This window comes from Dendropsophus ebraccatus, chromosome 12, assembly GCF_027789765.1.
Source record: "Dendropsophus ebraccatus isolate aDenEbr1 chromosome 12, aDenEbr1.pat, whole genome shotgun sequence".
Classification (NCBI taxonomy): domain Eukaryota; kingdom Metazoa; phylum Chordata; class Amphibia; order Anura; family Hylidae; genus Dendropsophus; species Dendropsophus ebraccatus.
The window spans coordinates 81,615,158-81,637,039 of record NC_091465.1 but is presented as its reverse complement, the minus strand read 5'-3'; the positions used below and the strand labels follow the sequence as shown (position 1 = coordinate 81,637,039).

General features: G+C 41.6%; 2 protein-coding genes across 2 annotated transcripts; both read right to left on the bottom strand.

Moving 5' to 3' along the window:
• Nucleotides 1–2,985: 2,985 nt before the first annotated feature.
• LOC138769801 (uncharacterized) lies at nt 2,986–13,190 on the bottom strand. Its single transcript, XM_069948483.1, has 7 exons — nt 13,061–13,190; nt 10,285–10,527; nt 8,649–8,739; nt 6,715–6,784; nt 6,483–6,562; nt 3,797–3,851; nt 2,986–3,204 (listed from the first exon to the last, which is right to left on the bottom strand). The coding sequence occupies exons 1-7, from the start codon at nt 13,134–13,136 to the stop codon at nt 3,088–3,090; spliced, it is 732 nt and encodes a 243-aa protein (XP_069804584.1). The 5' UTR covers nt 13,137–13,190; the 3' UTR covers nt 2,986–3,087.
• LOC138768817 (Schwann cell myelin protein-like) lies at nt 13,154–19,134 on the bottom strand. Its single transcript, XM_069946773.1, has 5 exons — nt 19,062–19,134; nt 16,500–16,578; nt 16,053–16,418; nt 13,257–13,315; nt 13,154–13,195 (listed from the first exon to the last, which is right to left on the bottom strand). The coding sequence occupies exons 2-5, from the start codon at nt 16,540–16,542 to the stop codon at nt 13,154–13,156; spliced, it is 510 nt and encodes a 169-aa protein (XP_069802874.1). The 5' UTR covers nt 16,543–16,578; nt 19,062–19,134.
• Between the last annotated feature and the right edge of the window lie 2,748 nt (nt 19,135–21,882).

The following is a 21,882-nucleotide window of genomic DNA, read 5'->3' as shown; positions in this document are numbered from 1 at the left end:
ACACTTTCTCAGGACCAGTTGTAGATTTCTGCTCCTGCCGTATGGCAGGCGAAGGTCAGGACAGATTTAATAAGGCTAGGTTCACACTGCGTTTTCAGCATCCGTTTAACGGATCCGTTTTTTTTTTAACGCCAAAAAAGTAGTGTCAACAGTACTTTATTGTGCGTCAAAAAAAACACATTTGTTTTGATCAGTTTTTTTTTTTTTGTAATGGAAGTCAATGGAAAAACGGATCAAAAATGCATCCGTTTTTTGCAAAAAAACTGATCCATTAAATGGATGCTGAAAACGTAGTGTGAACCCAGCCTAACAGGCATGCGCCTCCTAGTTAATCTGCCAGGGCAATTGGGCGTGGGGCCTAATTTAAGACTAGTTTATGAGTACTCTGTTCTTCATAAATGTCCCCCATGGAGTATCTGTGGCAACAGATGGCAGTGACCATCCCTGATAAGTAATAACAAATGTTTATCTGTTTTCTTTCTTTTATTTCTAGTTTATCTGTAGTTTGTTACATAACTAAAACGGAAATTTTTGTTCTTGTTTTAGATACGCATGTTGTATCCGGAAAAAGGTTTTATGGACCTAGCAGCCTCATGTACTGTTTGCTGGATACTGTCAAACAATGAGTGGGATAACTTTGGGACTTTCTTGTGTTTTTTTTTTTTTATTCTTTTTAATTTTCAAAGATTTTATTACATTTTTTTCAATAAGCAAACAAAACAAGCAAACAAACAAACTAGCCAACAAACACGGCTTCTGGTAGAACATGAGATAAAATTGAAAAAGTAAACAAGCATAATCATAAGTAAACCAATAGTTAAAGGGGTTGTTCACCAAAATCTTTTTTCTTTCAAATCAACTGGTGCTAAAAAGTACCAGAGATTTGTAATTTACTTCTATTAAAAAATCTCCAGTCTTCCAGTACTTATCAGCTGCTGTATAACCTGCAGGAAGTGGCATACTTTCCAGTCTGTGGAGCAGGAGAGGTGTTTTATGGGGATTTGCTACTGCACTTTCCGGCCCCAGTTCATTGGAAAGAAAAAAAAAAGGTAAACAACCCCTTTAAGGTTGAAGATCATTTGGCAAACTTAGGGCTCGGCCACACTAGCGTTTTTCTTTGTTTCTAATGGATCAGTCCATATTAATTAAACGGATGAGCATAAACTGATGAGCAGACTGATGCAAACTGATTGCAAAATGTTCATCTTTTTTAATGGTCCGTTTGTATTTTGGCTTAAAAAAACTGACTTTTGTACATCAGTTTGCATCCGTTTTTCTATCCATTTATTTTTCTTCTTTGGTTTCTTGCTGCTTCTGCGCATGCTCAGTGCAAAAACGGATGAAAAAAACGGATGTGAACGGAAATACCTTCCGTTTTAGATCCGTCCTCATTGACTACAATGTAAAAAAAAAAAACGGAAGTGCACTTTCCGTTCGTGATCCGTTTTTTTAAGCGGGAAGAAAAATACTGCAAACACTATTTTTTCTTCCGTTCAAAAAAACGGATTTTGAACGGATTGCATGCAAACGGAGCACAATTAGGGCAAACGGAGCACACTAAAATAGCATGGGAATCTATGGGGATTTTAACGGATCCGACAGTTTCCGTTTTGCTTACTCTAAAACGGAAAAGGTAGACGGAATGGTGCCGGATGGTCAAACGCTGATGTGAACGTAGCCTTAGACATTATCCAGGGAGACAACTTTTGTTCACACTCAAAACTTCCAATGTGTAAGGAGGTTGGGGATTTCAATTTCTGGGTGGCAGGAAGCCTGGCAGCCAGAAGAATGTGATGAACTACTGGTGTGTAGAGGGGATATCGTATTTTTTCATATCTAAAATTGTAAAAGCTGCCGTGTTAAGAGATGGAGGCATTTTAAGAGACTGATTTTGGGCATGGCCACCACATATGTAATTGTATTGCTTTATGGGATCTACCAGGCCAACATAAATTAGAATAGTGTGAGGTCATATGCGCCATCCTGCTAGGGGTTAAAAGGGTACTCCGGGCTGGGGGGCTTTTTTGCCTATGGCCAGGGAGGAGGTGAATGAGGGCAATGATGTCCCCATACCTCCCCAGTTCCAGCGCTGTGTCCCTAATTGCGACGTTCTGGTCTGTGCTGCCCGGCCGCTTCCTGGTCTCTGCAGGGGCTTGAGACGTGAAGTTTCAAGGCCGCTCAGCCAGTCAGAGGCATAAGCAGGGCTGAGCGGACCTGAAACGTCACGTCTGAAGCCCCTGCAGAGACCAGGAAGCGGCCGGGCAGCACAGACCGAAGCTGGAGCCGGGGAGGTAAGGGGACGTCATTGCCCTCATCCACCTCCTCCCCGGCCATAGGCAAAAAATCCCCCCCCCAGCCTGGAGTACCCCTTTAAATACCACCTATTTTCCTCTTTGTGGTTTATACACTTGGAATGTTTGTTCTTCCAAGTAATAGCCAAACATCACTGTTCTCTTTCAAAAGTTACATCCAACTCCTTTTGCCATTTACACATAAAGGATCATTTTTACTATAACCCTTCAACTTGAAGAAACACTTGTTTCTTGTGTAACACTTGGTAAGTTTGGTTATAGGAGGAGGTCACGTAACAGGGTTTAGGAAATGCCTGATTATTAGAGATGAGCAAACCGGGTTTGGGTTTGAGTCAATCCGAACCCGATTGTTCGGCATTTGATTAGCGGGGGCTGCTGAACTTGGATAAAGCTCTAAGGTTGTCTGGAAAACATGGATACAGCCAATGACTATATCCATGATTTCCACATAACCTTAGGGCTTTATCCAACTTCAGCAGCCACCGCTAATCAAATGCCGAAAGTTCGGGTTCGGATTGACTCCAGCATGCTCCAGGTTCGCTCATCTCTACTAATTATAAGATATTGGAAGAAGGGAGTCTGCTGAAGAGAAGAGTCGTATCCATTGTCTTTCTACAGCATATTTGCACCATAATAAAATTGAGTCGGACAATCTGTGACAATCTGTGTTCAATACAAATGCATACTCCGATGAGATTTATTTATTTATTTATTTAGTTATTCTTAGTGGCTCTTTACCCTTGTCCCAATTTTGTTTTTAAGCTAAAAAGCCCCTTTAATGTCTTAAAGTTGCATACTCCACATCTTCATGGCTGGAAGAGGGTAGTTGTACATGGTTGTGTTGTCTATATGATATAACAGAATATTCAACTTCATATTGTGGTTGCATTGTCTGCAAAATAATAATAATAATAATAATAATAATAATAATAATAATAATAATAATAATAATAATAATAATAAATAATATTTTACATAACAACAACAACGATAATAAAAATAATATTGACATAGAAGTCAAAGCAGACAAATTGAGTTTCAGGGAGACCAATGCAAGTAGATTTTCAGAATTTAAAGCAAATGTATCATCAGGTACATCGCTTTGGGTTTTTTAAGTTAATGGATCGGCGTTGGCGCAGGGATACCGGTGGCGTGGTCCCTTTTTAAAACTGCCGCCTGGTTCCCAGGCACGGCGCCAATCTATTCCCAAGCACCAGCCCGGCATGGAGCACTGGGGATGACCTACCAGCTAACAGTGTGACAATCTCTTTTCTGTGACATTGCTCCATTAGAATCCATGGAGCCGCGTCACAGAGGAGACGGGGTTTCGCCACTCTAGTGGCTGACAGGCCTGCCCCGATTACTCTGTGCTGGGCCGGTGCTTGAACTAATTCAACTAATTCATTAATGTACAAACCCCAAGCGATGTACCTGATGGTTAATTCGCTTTAAGTGACGTTTAGCTCTCTCACTGAATTACTTACTTCACTATTGCTGTAAATCACATAGTTGTCTTCCACTTTCACATCCACTGAAGGCCTAAAAATATAACAAAAAATTGTTAGAGAAAGCGAATTCTCAATCATTTTCTCTTAACCCCAGCCCATGAGGATAGACATGATATTTTAAGAACAGCTGCCTTGAATGGTGTGCCTGTCATAGTAACATACAGTAGGTACTCCCTGCATTTTAAAGGAGAAGTCCGGCGAAAATTTTTATTAAAGTATTGTATTGCCCCCTAAAAGTTATACAAATCCCCAATATACACTTATTACGGGAAATGCTTATAAAGTGCTTTTTTTCCCTGCACTTACAACTGCATCAAGGCTTCACTTCCTGGATAACATGGTGATGTCACTTCCTGGATAACATGGTGATGTCACTTCCTGGATAACATGGTGATGTCACTTCCTGGATAACATGGTGATGTCACTTCCTGGATAACATGGTGATGTCACGACCCGACCCCAGAGCTGTGCGGGCTGTGGCTGCTGGAGAGGATGATGGCAGAGGGATGCTCAGTGTCCCTCAGTGTCCCCCTGCCATCATCCTCTCCAGCAGCCACAGCCCGCACAGCTCTGGGAGTCGGGTCGTGACATCACCATGTTATACAGGAAGTGAAGCCTTGATGCAGTAGTAAGTGCACTTTATGTGCATTTCCTGTAATAAGCATTTGCGCTAAAATTACGGCCGTCCAGAAATGTGGCCATTATTTTTATGTAGTGGGAACATAGCATATAGTTTCATTGTTGTTTTGAAAAACTTTTGACATGTCTTAGAGACAGGAACAGAAAAGTGCAACAGCAACCTGCAAGTGCCAGGACTTATATACTCCCTTCAGCATACACACGATAAAAACCTGTGCTAAAGATTTTAAAAAGTTAGGATCTTAGCAAACCATTTGATCCAACAGAGTGTGCCATCTCACCACACCAAGGTGCCCTCAGAGAGATGGGTCCTACTCTAGCAATGGCTCTCTTGGGCTCACATTAGGTTTACAAACCCGGCATGAAGGATCCAACTAATCTCTGTTTAAAACACTCACAGGAAATGGGTGCAACCAGATCCCCCACAAAAAGCACAAGGTACAAAAAATTGGAAGCACTCAAACATCTCTGTTTACACTGTGCAGGTCGCATGCCACTCTGGCTAAAAGACAAGCAAAAACTAAAAAGATGCTGGAGTGCTGGCCAGTTCTTGCATTTGTATGTTACAAATCTTAGAGACATGTCAAAAGTTTTGATTGGTCCGGATTTGAGTGTTCAGACCCGTACCAATCGAGAAAACGAGCAAGGAGAGGATCCGCTCCAGCGTCCTCTGTTAGAAAAAAGAGTCAGGCTCATAATGGAGTTCTTTGGAGCCCAACTTTTTTTGCTTACACAGAGTGGGAAAAGGCTGTGCTGCAGCGCGGTCTTCTCCCTGGTCGTTCTCCCAATGGGTACAGGTCTGAACACTCAAACCCAGACTGATCAAAACATTTGACATATCTCTATGACATGTCAAAAGTTTTTGAAAATGACAGTGACACTTTGAGGAGTAATATGTAAATAGTAACCGATGGAACATTGGTTTAGTTGTCGGGATTAAAACAGATCATGAGGAAAAATACCTCTGGGTTGCTGTGGCCCTTTTGCTTGAATTACTAGACCAAAAACATATATTTTGGACAGTCCCCTTTTAGGCTATGTTCACACTTTGTAAGACACTGGCCGTTCCGTGACCCGGCCGGGTCACGGAACGGCCGGTGCCTGAGTAGATCCGGCAGTACCGGCCGGATGATCTTTACTGCCGTTGAATTCAGAAGCATGCACATCCGTGTGCACCTGCATCTGAATTCCCCGCTGCACACTATGGCACCAACAGGTTCTCCGTAGCCCCTATACATGGAATAGCGGCTGCAGAAAACTGACAAGTCAGTTTCTTGCGGTGCCGCTAGGGATCCCAGACGGAGTGTATACTATGTGCATACACTCTGGCCGGGATTCCTTAGAAGGCAGCACTACGTACAGTAAGTTCCTTAGTAATAATGGCTGTTGTTACAGCGGCCGTGATTACTACGGAACTTACGTAGTGGGAACATGGCCTAAAGGTTATCGTGACCTTAGGCTGAAAATTAACATTTTGGTAAAGCCCATAAAAAAATATATATATCTTTAGCCTCAGTCCCCCACAGCTTCAATTTGACTATGTCTGATCCCCTGATCTGCTCTCTTCTTTCAGCATCTGAGAGAAGCAGGGTCGGAGCTGGATCTGCCAGCTCAGCCAATCACTGGATAAAGAGAGAAGACTGGTGGACCAGACAATGTGGCAGTAAAACAAACCTACCTTTTGTCAAACTGATGTTCTTGTGTCCCTCTCGTCCTTGCCCTGCATGACCTACAGGGGTTGAATTACAGCACCAAGCCTTGTATACAAGTCACATGCCCGCAGCCTGGTTACTAATAGCAGCACATGCTGTATTTTTTCAATTCAAATCCAGACAGGAACTTGACATACCCCATTAAAGTCAATGGGGTCTGCCAGGATCTTATGGTGTTATGAGATCACTCAACTTTTTTGCTAAGTGAACCAACTTTCTGAACCGACCCTCGGACACATATGTGATCCTAACATTGTTTTAAACTTAATAAAATTAAATATGCAAATAAATATTTTCAAAGTGAAACTTACGAAGAATTCCTGGAATGTGGCTGAGCCTGGTGATAATTCTTGATGTTTCCATACTGATTTTCATGCTTAGCCATTGTGTTCTAGAGGAAAGAATTTCATTAAGAGAAGATTTATCTCTACTGAAAGACATATAAATATCTGGCCGCAGATTACATGGGTGCAGACAATTCACAATGACATACGGGGGTAAATTACAGGATACATTATACATTGGTCAAGAAAAAACACTCACATCATTAGGAATCCTGGCAGGTACTGCCCCATGGATTGGAGACGTGGGAAGGGGGGACTTCTTGTTTTGTCTATTTAAAAGAGAAGGGGGGGGGGAGATTAAAAAAAAAGTTACTACTCTTCGTAGCAGCATGCATCCTGCTTCCTCTACTTTGCTCCCTCAACTCCTCCTATCACTCTGCATCCCCACCTGGCTTTCTCCACTCCTCCTCCTAACAGTCTGCATCCTACCCTGCCCACTCCCACTCCTCCTAGCAACCTACATGCACACCGTGTTCCTTACTCCTCCTCCTAACAGTCTGCATCCTACCCTGCCCACTCCCACTCCTCCTAGCAACCTACATGCACACCGTGTTCCTTACTCCTCCTCCTAACAGTCTGCATCCTACCCTGCCCACTCCCACTCCTCCTAGCAACCTACATGCACACCGTGTTCCTTACTCCTCCTCCTAGCAGTCTGCATCCCCACCCCACTCCCTCCCAATCCTCCTCCTAGCAGCCTGCATCCCCACCCCACTCCCTCCCACTACTCCCCCTAGCAGCATACATCCCCACCCAGTCTGCATCCCTAACCACTAGAAATATAATGTGCAAAACTCTTCAGGCTTTAGGCTATGTTCACACTACGTAAAAGTACTCTGCGGCCGGAAAATCATCCGGCCGGTACTTAAGTACCGGCTGGGATGATCAGGTCAGAGACCGGCCGTTCCGTGACCCGGCCGAGGTCACGGAACGGCCTGTCTCATACGTTGTGTGAACATAGCCTTAGGGTCTCTCTCCTCACAGGCCTCTTTATAACAGTGATAACAGTCCACACACACACACACAATATGCCACCCACAACCCTCTACTTAAAGGGACACAATCAGCCCAACTGGAGCTCTTTATAAAGCTGGTGTGCAGCTCGCGGCATGTACCGGCCGTGGATGCAGCAGTGGCTTTATACTGGAGAAAATTAAAGCAGAAGTCCGGTGAAAATTTTTTATTAAAGTATTTTATTGCCCCCCAAAAGTTATACAAATCCCCAATATACACATATTACGGGAAATGCTTATAAAGAGCTTTTTTCCCCTGCACTTACTACTGCATCAAGGCTTCATTTCCTGGATAAAATGGTGATGTTACTTCCTGGATAACATGGTGATGTCACTTCCTGGATAACATGGTGATGTCACTTCCTGGATAACATGGTGATGTCACTTCCTGGATAAAATTGTGATGTCACAACCTGACTCCCAAAGCTGTGTGGGCTGTGACTGCTGGAGAAGATGATGGCAAAGGGATGCTCAGTGTCCCACCAGTGCCCTGTGTCCCTCAGTGTCCCTCTGCCATCATCCTCTCCAGCAGCCACAGCCTGCACAGCTCTGGGAGTCATGTTGTGACATTACCATGTTATCCAGGAAGTGACATCACCATTTTATCCAGGAAGTGACATCATCATGTTATCCAGGAAGTGACATCATCATGTTATCAAGGAAGTGAAGCCTTGATGCAGTAGTAAGTGCAGGGGGAAAAAAGCACTTCATAAGCATTTCCCATTATAAGTGTATATTGGTGATTTAAGGGTGGTACTTAAGGGGCTATTTATTAGGGTGGTGTGGTGCTCTCCCCATCATGGAGGCATCCCGGGGCAACAGGCTAGAGATCCCTGGCTATTCCCGTGTTTTTAAACTCGCATCAGAGACTCCACGGACTCTTGTTTTGCATATTTAAATGTTAGGGGATTATACTTGATTTTCATCAGTATAAAGTTGCTGCTGCAGCCGCAGCCGGTACATGCCGCGAGCTGCACAGTAGCTGTATACAGTGCTGCAATTAGGCTGCTTGGTTCCTTTAACAACAAATACTGTTACAGTACCATCCCACTTTTATTACAGGAGAAAGATAGAGTTGCAAACACCCTTTAAGTATGTTCTTATTATCACTTTTTATCACCTTAGATAAAAGTAGACAACTAGAATAGAAAAGAACAGAAAGAAAACTCCAGCAACCATCCCCAAAATCAGAGGTAAATCCAGAGTATCACCTGTAGGAAAGCAGAAAATACAAGAAGGCCGTAAATTGAGGAATAGATATTGTTTGCATCAATGATTATTATTTATCTGAAGTTTTTCTGATGTCACAACCACAAAACATCTTTTTAAGCCATTTGACGGCTGTTTTTTTTTGTGTTTTTTTTAATTTAGCACCTAAAATAGTTATTTGGGTGCGAAATGATGGCCGTAGAAAAAAAACTGCAGTCAAATGGCCAAAAAGAGAAGCTGTGAGGTTGTGGTCTTGATTTTAATTGTTGCAAAAACTGAAACAAACTTACTACTTGCAATGTAAGACGTGTATTTTTGAAGTCTTAGTGACCGGTCTATTTTAAGCTTTAGTAACCAATTATTTTTTTTTTTCCCTTGTCCTTCTCCAAAAGCCATCATTTTTTGTCAACATAGCAATAAGAGGGCTTGGTTGTTGCGGGACAATTTTTACTTTTAAATGACACTATTTAGCGATACATGTAATTTATTGATTAAGGTTTATTAACACTTTTTGGGGAGATAAATAATTATTATTTTTAATTTTCTTTCTTTGCATACTAAATTTACACCATTCAGTGTGTGATAAAAAAAAACAAAAAAAAAACAACAATAAATATATTCTCTGGGTCTGTATCATTACAGTGATGAGTGATAATGGAGTTATGTTTTTTTTTTTTTGTTTTTTTGTTTTTAAGCTTTACCATTTTGCCATGTTGCCACATGTTTATTTTTTTTTCTCTTGGTTTGGGCTCCTTTTTTTGTGGGAAAATGTATAGTTTATATTGATACAATTTTATAATCTTGGCAAAAAAAAATTTAAACTATCTTTTTTTAGCAATACCAAATAAATATATATTTTTTGTTTTATGCAACAATTCATTCTGTATGTGGTATTTGTGTCATTTTATTACTTGGGGAGGGTATGGTGGAAAGATGATTTTTTTTTTCTTTTAATTATACTTTATTAAGTTGATTTGACTCCAGCATGTAATTGAATAAATTGGCAGAATCTGAGGCTTCTCAGTTAGTGTGGTTGTGACCAGTCCAAGAAAATGAAGAGCATATTGGTCGGAATTAGTGACCCGGTGTATTGGTGGACACTAAGGGGAAGACTAGCAACCAATCAGATTCCACTTTTCATGCCTCATAGACTCTTTGAAAAATTAAAGGTGGAATCTGATTGGTTGCTAGGGGCAACTAAGACCATTCTACTTTACACCAGTTTGATAAATCTCCCCCAAGTGTATAAAATGCCTTACCTGTTCTTCTTGGTGCTCACTTCCTCTCCCTACACGTCTCAGAGGTATATGCTCAGGGGAGTGAGGCTGCTCCAGGCATCATGTGCAATCTCTAATAGCTGCCCAATGTCACCGCACCATCAGGAAGCTATTAGACATCATATCTGGGTATGGTTTCAATTCGTACATAAAACCATCACTTCCTCCATGTCCTACACATGCAGCGGGAGGAAGTGAATGCCAGGGAGAAGAACAAGTAACCTTTTCTGCACCACAGACAACCCTTTTACCTTACTACAGGTCACTAACGTTTTATCCAGATCTCTTCCGAGGAGGCATTCCCAGCTCTGTTGTGAGCGATACATGAATACTGCCCATTGTTCTCCCCATTGTTATATAGGGTCAGAGTCTTCTCTGTCTCATTGTGTAATATAGATCCGTCCTTCATCCAGGTGTAGTGAGTGACATCAGGACGGCTGCTCAGGAAATCACAGATCAATGCTGGGAATTCACCTTCATTCTTCACGGTGATGTGAACTCCAGTCGCTGCATCTACAGGAGGGAGAAAAATCAGTCCACTGTCATCAATGACAATATAAGACAACATACACCAAGGTTCAGAGATCTATCTATCTATCTATCTATCTATCTATCTATCTATCTATCTATCTCATATCTATCTCCTATCTATCTATCTATCTATCTATCTATCTATCTATCTCCTATCTATCTGTGAGGTAACCATCAGGGGACCTCAACTGTGCCCACGTTATGTGATGTTGGACGCAAGGGGGTTGGAATTCAATAGGGTTGCACAAGCCCTACTTGTCAATTCTCCTTGCACACTCATGCTTTTACACACCTCATGGGCTATACCTCAAACATAAATTGCTACCTGATGACTTTGACACACCCAGATGCCAAATGCCCACTTCCAGTTCGTTGGCCAACAATAACAAAAAACATATACAGAAGATTTTACTGTTTGGGACCCATCGGGCGCTGTCATATACATGACCTACCAGCTACTGCTGCTCACATAAACGCAAAGCACACACATGAAACTTTGCTGTGTCGGGACCCACTGCCCGCTATCACATACGTGACCCACCGGCCGCTGACAGACACACATCCATGAAGCCCACACACAAAACTTTGCTTTGTTGGGACCCAGCCTCTGCCAAACATATATGAATCAAATTCCCTCTAGTCTGAGGTTGGGGGTCTTAATACAACCACAATATCTAATCCCACAGGCTGAAGTCTGGGGAATAAAGCCCCCTTATGAAACCTGTCTAATATATAACTTTTATTGTATATTTAAAAAAAAAAACAAAACAAAAACATCCCCTCAGTGTTCATCAATTAGTGTAAGGTAAATAACCTATCAGGTTCTGCAGTAATACTGATCTCTATTTATGTGAGCAAGGCAGGGTCACTGTTAGGGTCAGAGGTTAGAGAGGCAGGCTTAGAGAGGCAGGCTTAGAGAGGATTATAGAAGATTGATTAGGTATCAGGAACAAATAGAAAATAGTGTGAGGGTAGTAGTGTAAACTGCATAGCAGTGAAATTACTTCTTTCCTGTTCCATTGTGTGCCAATAAAAGTTGTCCACAGCTCTCCTGGGTGACATTAATCATATAAAGCCCCTGTCAGGTTACATCAGGTGGCCTTTTAAAAAACCCTGTCCGGCAGCAGTGGATCATTGACACACATTGACTCATTGTACACCAATTGATTAACCACTGTCCACAGCTCTCCTGGGTGAAGTTAACCCTATTAATAAGGGTCGAGTATGTTAAACCAATAATAAAGTGTTGTCACAGGCCAGTTCCAAAAGCTCTCCCCTCAGGAGGTCTGCCACAGAGGTTGAAGGAGGGCTGCACTTAGATTTTAGTCATATTGATGGATATATTGTCTGAGGTGATCACAGGGAAACCCTGCATACATAGTACATGTATCTCTGTATACATACACAGTACAGGTATCTGTATACATACACAGTACAGGTATCTCTGTGTAAATACACAGTACAGGTATCTCTGTATACATACATAGTACAGGTATCTGTATACATACACAGTACAGGTATCTCTGTATACATACACAGTATAGGTATCTCTGTATACATACATAGTACAGGTATCTGTATACATACACAGTACAGGTATCTCTGTATACATACACAGTACAGGTATCTCTGTATACATACACAGTACAGGTATCTGTATACATACACAGTACAGGTATCTGTATACATACACAGTACAGGTATCAGTATACATACACAGTACAGGTATCTGTATACATACACAGTACAGGTATCTGTATACATACACAGTACAGGTATCTCTGTATACATATATATAGTACAGGTATCTGTATACATACATAGCACAGGTATCTCTGTATACATACATAGTACAGGTATCTCTGTATACATACATAGTACAGGTACCTGTATACATACATAGTACAGGTATCTGTATACATACATAGTACAGGTATCTGTATACATACATAGTACAGGTATCTGTATACATGCACAGTACAGGTATCTGTATACATACATAGTACAGGTATCTGTATACATACACAGTACAGGTATCTCTGTATACATACACAGTACAGGTATCTCTGTATACATACATAGTACAGGTATCTGTATACATACATAGTATAGGTATCTGTATACATACATAGTACAGGTTTCTGTATACATACACAGTACAGGTATCTGTATACATACATAGTACAGGTATATCTGTATACATACATAGTACAGGTATCTGTATACATACATAGTACAGGTATCTCTGTATACATACATAATACAGGTATCTCTGTATACATACACAGTACAGGTATCTCTGTATACATACACAGTACAGGTATCTGTATACATACACAGTACAGGTATCTGTATACATACACAGTACAGGTATCTGTATACATATACAGTACAGGTATCTGTATACATCCACAGTACAGGTATCTGTATACATACACAGTACAGGTATCTCTGTATACATACATAGTACAGGTATCTGTATACATACACAGTACAGGTATCTCTGTATACATACATAGTACAGGTATCTCTGTCAGGGCTGATTCTCCTCTCCCTATAGGATTTCTGGCAGTACAGGAATAGGGCTCCATGTCTCTGGTCACGTTCCTCACTGTGATCTCCCGTCCTGACTCCGGTAATTTCTCTTTCCCTTTGTACCATTCATACTCAGATACATCAGGCTTGGAGAAGCTGTTACATCGTAACCACACGTCACTTCCCTCCATTACTTCATCCTTCCCAATGGTGACAGTCACATTTTTGGGGACATCTGGTGGGAGAAAATATTATTATTGTTTATCTAATACTACAGATACTTGTCCTCATCAGGGCTCCATCTACAAAAACAGAATGTATGACAAGTATATGGGGATTTATATCAGTTCCACAACCTGCAAAAAATGCCTAATAAAATTAGATTAGTAGCAATTTTATTTACTATTAACCTTCAAATTTGAATGGGGGATTTTGAGCTCAAAATAACACAAAGAAAAAAATGACTCCTAGAGAGAGAGATATTATTTAAATAGTCAGCAAATGTTGCTTTTAAAATTGAAATTGCGTACTCTAAGGCTATGTTCACACAACGTGAACATCCGGCCGTTCTCTGGCCGGATCATGCCGGCCGGTACTTAAAGAGGTAGTGCGGCGCTAAAAAATTATTCACAGAATAACACACATTACAAAGTTATACAACTTTGTAATGTATGTTATGTCTGTGAATCGCCCCCTTCCCGTGTCCCACCACCCCCGCCCGTGTACCCGGAAGTGTGTGGTGCATTATACATTACCTGATCCGTGTCGAGGGCCGTCCGCCATTTTGTGGCAAACGTCATCTTCGGACGGCCGGCCGAATCCCTGCCGCCGTCCCCCCTCCGCCGCGTCACAACTGTGCTCAGCCGCGATTGGCTGAGCACAGTTATGCTCAGCCAATCGCGGCTGAGCAGCTGATGACGCGGCCGCATCATCAGGCGCTCAGCCGTGATTGGCTGAGCATAACTGTGCTCAGCCAATCGCGGGGGTGGTGGGACACGGGAAGGGGGCGATTCACAGACATAACATACATTACAAAGTTGTATAACTTTGTAATGTGTGTTATTCTGTGAATAATTTTTTACCGCCGCACTACCCCTTTAAGTACCGGTTTTACGTAGTGTGAACATAGCCTAAGGCCTAAATGTGAAGGAGTAACTTTCCAGTAAAATAAAATAGATAGATTTGTGATCATTTCTTCTTCTTACTGATGTTTGGAATACATTTGGGAGATAATTCAATGAGACTGGTAGAGGGAGAAACTAAAAGTTACCAAATATGTAAGCAAATGTAAAATGCCAGTCACTACATATAATACTCAGTCACTATGTATAATACATACAGAAGATGTTCAGTGTTCCTGATCCCTTAGCAGTTAGTTTATTATGATATGTAGCCGTGCACTGAATTTGACTCCCGTCATCCACATAGGAAGGGATATAGTTGAGATGTGATTCTTCTCTCCAGTGTCCTCCTGAAATCTCCTCCGATTTAGTTGTAACGTTCCCCGGTTTGTTCCATTGTAGAGAAGGAGGACTGGAGCGACATGTGTTTTCTGCAACACATTTTATAGTGGTGGCTTCTCCTTCAGTGACAAATCCCAAAAGTCCCAAATATCCATGAAGCTGAATAATTAAGTTATCTGTGTAATTTTATGTAAGAAAAAAAAAAAAAATCAAATATCATCACTGTTACCAGAAAGGAAGTGATTTCCAAATCGATTTGGAATTCGATAAGTTCTAAATAAAAGTGAAAAAAAAAAAAAAAAAAAAAAAAAATATTTGTGTAAATCTTTTGGGATCCTGTAAAAAAACAAGAGTCCCTGCCACAGTACTTACCAAATGACAACTAGAGCACCGCTGAGGAAAATTTTTAAAAAGGTCAAGTCAGCCAAAAAAGTGACGAGGAGGTGAGCATATGTATTGTATACTGCCCCACAAGTAGGGAAACAGGGACACCTGTTTTTTTCACAGAACACAGTCTAGAGTATGCTATGCACTTTGCTGAGCATTCTGCACCCAGCACAGTAAGTATACATTGGGCAAAAGGCCTAATTCCTGGTTTCCAGCCCTAGAGTAGGTCACCACAGAAACTATGTTAACAGCAAGGACTCCTGTCATTTGGACAGAAATCCCTGCTCCTGTACAGTAAGCAATTATGTGCTATGCATCTCTGTGTACTGTATGTCCCAAAGAGGAGACACATCAGTGGTGATGTACAGCACTGCTACTTTGCTATGCACCTTCTATAACAAATTTTGGATCAGAGAAGGACTCTGGGGGAGTGAGGACAGGTAAGTATGATGGAAAACACATGCAATCGTTTAGGAGTTTTGGTGCGGTTCATTTAAAGTTTGGTTCAGACAAACCTGGAATTTACATTAAAGTTTGGCGAACATGCCAAACCGAACTTTTGAAAAGTTCACTCATCTCTTATGACTACACTACAAGTGGTCTCTACACCTTTATATGGAGCACAAGGTGTACTGGTAGTGTGACCACGAATAAGATCACCAAGAGTAGTCACAATGCATTCACTCTTACATATGTCAGGGGCTTTTATTCTTGGAGAAGCAATAAAGATTTAAGAATTGTATACAGACTGGTGGAATTGGAAACTCTTTCAAGGATGCAAGGTAGTGCTTGAACAGGATGATTTATGGTGGAGCTGGAGCCCTTTCAGGTTTCACCCAAGGCAGCAGAAAACCTAGAATCGGCCCTGGTTACAAAAGCAGATCTGGTCCAAGCTGCTCCTACTGCTGACAAGCTAAATTACATTAATGGGCAGAGGGGATTACATTCAGTAGTCAGACACCTGAGAGAACTTTATGGGTGGGAAGGAAGCCTTAATTTACCTTTCAGGTATAAAAATGATGGGCTTCCCAATATATTTGTATTTCTGATAATATATACCAATTAATGTGTGATGTGATAAGATTCCCAGTGGTCTCTGGTATCAGTATTTTATATATTTACCTGTGACAAAGAGATAAACACCTTTAGTTTGTTTGTCAGCTGAATTTATATATCTATCCTCTGCGATCCCTGGATAATATACATTTCCACCATCTTCTCTCCTCACAGGATCTATCCGCAGGGTACAGCTCTTCTCTCCCGGTACCAGTGAGGTTCGCCCTCTGTATTCCTTCTTTACTGAAGATGAGTCCTTGGTGTTTAGGATCTCTGGATAAGACCATCTAGCATGTAAGTACCACACAGTGCTGGACGCTCCTGAGGTCCCGGCAGGATCATATGTACAAGGAATCTCCACACAGGAGCCGACCAGAGCAGTGATATGTTCAGGGAACGTCCATCGCTGACATACAGAGCCCAGATAGAAGCCTGGAGACAATGACACAACATGAGGCCGGAGTCACAGAATCTCATTCTATCCGATTATTCTGGAATTGTGAGACTATTTACCTTGACAGATGAGGAGAAGATAAACCTGCTTCACTGCCTCCATTCTGGATGAGGATGGTCAGCGACTAAATCAGGAAACCTGGAAGATGGGAAATAGATACATATTGTGCTACTGTCGTTAATATGTTCTATTTTTATAATGATTAATTAATTATGTTCTACTCTATGTGGTGTGTTGGTATCATCTACGTATCACAATTTATGACTGTACATTAGGGACACGGCCCTGGCTCAGCTCTTTTTGCATAAATCATTCTGTAGTATCTCTTCCATAACAGCCTATTGGCCGGTCATGTGACTTTATATATCTGAATAAACAAGATGAAATGTGACTTCACATTTGAAAGATGAAATTGAATCACTTCAATAATTAAAATTATTGCTTAGCTTAGAAAACAATGTTAAAGGTTTGACCACTAGGTGTCTCCCTTCCCTGCAATCTTCTGTCACTGTCTGTTGATAGGGGAAATCTGTCTATAGTAATAGGTAGATTAGGATGTTGCTACATACTGGAGAAGACCTTGGAAGAAGCCGGGTCCCGCTTCTTGATCCGGTCCAGTGACAAAGTTTTCAGCGCCCGAAGTACAGCGCGCATGCTCTTGAGATGAGTCCGATGCTCATAGAGAATGAATGGAGCGTCGGACTCACCATTCATTCTCTATGAGCGTCTGGCTCATCTCAGGAGCGTGCGCACCGGGCTTCAGGCGCTGAAATCTCCATCGGATCAAGAAGCGGGACCCGGCGCGATCAGGTAAGTATAGGGGGCTCTAGCGGGGGGTCGGGAGCCTGTCACCCCGGCACGGGGGGTGACACGTCCTCTTTAACACCCTCTGGATTATCGAAGTGAACCACTGGCTTAAACCTGAAAATAAACCACAAGAAAAAATGGGGAGTAATCTCTTCTTCCAACCAAAATAAATAAGAATGTAAGGATCAAAGCCTAGAATGTACTTAGACCAGGGCGGGGAGTGTGAATCCTCTTCTCCCCTAGACACATCTCTTCATCGGCCGTTCCTCGGAATATGTCATGCCTGACGTCTGTGTAACTGTCTTCGATACTCTGATACCTCCACTCTATATGTAGTAAGTACTAGGCCAAGTATTAATTGCCTTCAGAGTGGAGGTATCGGAGTAAGTGTTACATGTCATCCTGGCATCTGGGAGGGGGTAAGATTAGAATTTCCCGCCCCCGTGTGCACTGATGGCAAACATCTTATCTATGGTCACACCCCCTGCAATGGACAGAATATCAAATAGCATTGTGTGCAATAGTGTGCCATAGAGGGGCTCCTCAATAAAAAACACCTTGTCATTATCCCAAAGGGTGATGTAACAAAACCATGCAGGTTTTAAAAAACTTTTGCAGGTTGCAAAAAACTTTTGACAAGACACAGCCATACACTTCTCTGGTTGTATCAGTGGGGGGCCGAACAGTGAGATCCCAACTGATCAAAATGACCAGACACCCAAAAACACAAAAAAAGGCAACAGCTCACTGGTATTGGCAAGACATACAGATGACAATGGCAATTGTCAACTGGCAACTGCTAAAGAAAATCAACATAAAAATAATGAGGCTCTTGGTTACCATTTGCAAATAGTGTGTACCATCTCACCAACAATAAGGTGGCCTCATGTCCGGGATGGAACCTACACTATGGCCTCTCCATGGCTGATAATAAGTCTATGCTCTGGGCATGCAGATTCCAACTAATACTGACACAAGACATTAGATCTGCATATAGAACTTTATATAATATACAGCTGATAGATTTATAGTTATATATATCACAGGACATGGTATATAGATCTGGGATATAATATACAGCTGATACATCTATAGTTACATATATCACAGAACATGTTATATAGATCTGGGATATAATATACAGCTGATAGATCTATAGTTACATATATCACAGGACATGGTATATAGATCTGGTATATAATATACAGCTGATACATCTATAGTTATATACATCACAGGACATGGTATATAGATCTGGTATATTATATAAAGCTGATAGATCTATAGTTACATATATCACAGGACATGGTATATAGATCTGGTATATAATATGCAGCTGATAGATCTATAGTTTTATATATATATATATATATATATATATATATATATATATATATATATCTATCACAGGACATTGTATATAGATCTGGTATATAATATACAGCTGATCGGATAAGTGTATAGTTACAGATATCACAGATCATGGTATATAGATCTGGAATGTAATATACAGCTGACAGATCTATAGTTACATATATCACAGGACATGGTATATAGATCTGGTATATAATATACAGCTGATAAGTCTATAGTTATATATATCACAGGATATGGTATATAGATCTTGTATATAATATACAGCTGACAGATCTATAGTTACAGATATCACAGAACATGGTATATAGATCTGGAATGTAATATACAGCTGACAGATCTATAGTTACATATATCACAGGACATGGTATATAGATCTAGTACAGTATATAATATACGGCTGATAAGTCTGTAGTTATAGATAATGTACAGTTACTTACATGTTCAGTCCGGAGTATGAGGAAATATAACTTTACCAGTTTAGCTGATTAGAGGAAGTAACAGTTTATTTCCTGAAATATGCAATATCCTCTATTATAAATGATTGCTTTAATAACTGTTCTGTTTTCTAGGATAAAATGTCCCATCAAGAGAAGACACTGTAGTTCTAAGATCTAATAGATTTCTATGAAACATAAAAAAGGCCTTAGGCAGCCTGCGATCAAGAAGTGAACAACACGGAGCATTAACGTGTAATCCCTTGTGCTGCTACTAGAGATTACAGCAGGTTATTTGCTGGCAATTCCTATATACAGTACTAAGACCAATACTTTTAATAATACCAGTATGCAGTAACCTGGGGTTGCTAGGTGTTGTTAGCAGCGTTCCAGGTTTTGAGGTACCGACTAGGCACTTGTCACAATTAACTTTACCATAGGCCCCGGGCTGTTAACCAAGCCTGGGCCCCCCACCCTACTTTAACTCTGACAGCAGTAGCGTAGTAAAAATAAAAAAAGCTCCAACAGCACCTTGGAGATACTCCAAAAAAGTTGATCAAAGTGTAGAGGAGGGATGCACGCAGGACGGCTCACAATCCTTGGTGTGAGCACTAAACTGTAGAACAAAACGGAGGGATCCCACAGCATCCGATGCAAAATAAAGTGTGTTTATTCACACATCAGGGTACAGAAGTGCAACGTTTCGGCCTATCAGGCCTTTGTCAAGCATAAACATGGTGTATATACAGGAGATATATATATGTGCAAAGCATAAAAGGAACAGCCCACGGGGAGGTACACGAGAGGGAGGGGGGAAGAGGGAGTGAAGGCAAAACAAGAGGGTAAGCAGAAAAACCAGGGATGGCACAGCTCATATGGATTATAGATAAACATCACAATACAGATGATCAACACTTGATGAATGTCCAGATAGATCACACTTCTATCTGGACATTCATCAAGTGTTGATCATCTCTATTGTGATGTTTATCTATAATCCATATGAGCTGTGCCATCCCTGGTTTTTCTGCTTACCCTCTTGTTTTGCCTTCACTCCCTCTTCCCCCCTCCCTCTCGTGTACCTCCCCGTGGGCTGTTCCTTTTATGCTTTGCACATATATATATCTCCTGTATATACACCATGTTTATGCTTGACAAAGGCCTGATAGGCCGAAACGTTGCACTTCTGTACCCTGATGTGTGAATAAACACACTTTATTTTGCATCGGATGCTGTGGGATCCCTCCGTTTTGTTCAGCAGTAGCGTAGTGTCCATAGTAAAGAGTAGATGATGTCATGATGCCCGTTTTTGTGCAAAATTGCGGTAAAAAAAAAAATGTGATTTTTATTTATTTTTTTTTTTTTGCAAATCATGGCAGAACTGTAGGCAGGAGACAGTACACCACTGAAAGTATAAGTCTTTTTGGGTGGCCATTGGCCCCCAGGAGCACAGGGCCCAGGGCTACTGCCCGAAAAGTACCTGTTATAATCCACTACTGGTCACGGTGACCAGGGGTGGTATGCCCATCCTTGGGTATACTAAGTGTAGGACAAGTGTAGGTACAGGAGCGGAGTAAACACATAGCCCAGTACTTAAATCAAATTTACAAAGCGGCGCCATCGCGGGGAAGCCAGTGCCGTCGCCCTTTTTTGAACCGCAGTCTGGTTCCCATGTAGGGCGTCCTTCTATTCACGGGAAGTGGGCCAGGGGTGAAGCACTAAAGGCGAGCTGGCCTGCTCCCAGGGGAAGGAAACCTCCTCTATGACGCGGCTCTTTTAGAGTCAATGGAGCCTACACAGTGCCATACACGGGAATTGGGCCATGGGTCAATAAAAGGACCACAGCACTGGCTTCCCCGCACTGGCGCCATTTTATACATGGGTAATACTTAAATCCTTAACTGTGTTGAACAGTTTACTGAGTAGTTCTTCAGTGCAATACACACTGTGCTTGACAGTAAGGTGCAATAGATCACAAAACATAGTCCCTTCTCTTGATGGATTTAGACTGGGTATTTGAGGCATATAAGTGTAAGGTACAGTATATCTATGTACTTTATCTTAGGCTTTAGCTTAGACTAAGGATTTAGTTGTTCTTTACTTGACCTGACTTGTGAAGTAGGCTTGTGGTCTCGCACAACCAAGTGTAGCTAGACACTCAAGATTTCTCGAGATGGCTGAGCAAAGATCAACGGAGTACTTTGGCTTTAACTGCACTTTGTTCCACTGAAGGCAAACCCTAATACTTTCTGGAATAACCTGACTATTGTAGAGAATGTCAACCCCGTACGTAGACCTTTAGCTTTAGCACTGGATAGTAGACTTGTAATAGTACTTGGAAAAACCTGTACTAAATAGTACCTGTCAGGCAAGGCCCTGGGGTAAACTTTTGCAGGAACAAATCTCTGTTCTCTCTCTCTCTCTCTCTCTCTCTCTCTCTCTCTTTTATAGTGGAGGATGGGGCTAAACAGCCATTGGTGGGGAAGCCTCTGGAAAGGCCTAAGTGTGAGTGTTTGATAGGCTATGGAGTGTGTGGTACCCAGTCTAAGGATTGGGCAACGAAAGTACAAAATCATAAGGTACAGAATAAGGTGCAGGCTTTTGCGAGGGGTGTATATACTAGTAACAACCATGGTGGGACACCACACAAAGACAGGAAAAGAGGTCAGGGCAGGCGGCAGACAGGTCAGGTAAAAGGAACAGGCAAAATGTCAGAAACATACAGTACAGGAATCCCAAGGAACTCTTAGCCTAGTAATGAACTAATAGCCAGCAATGAGAGACTGGCCACAACAATACTTTATACTGGGCCAGGAGCCCGGAC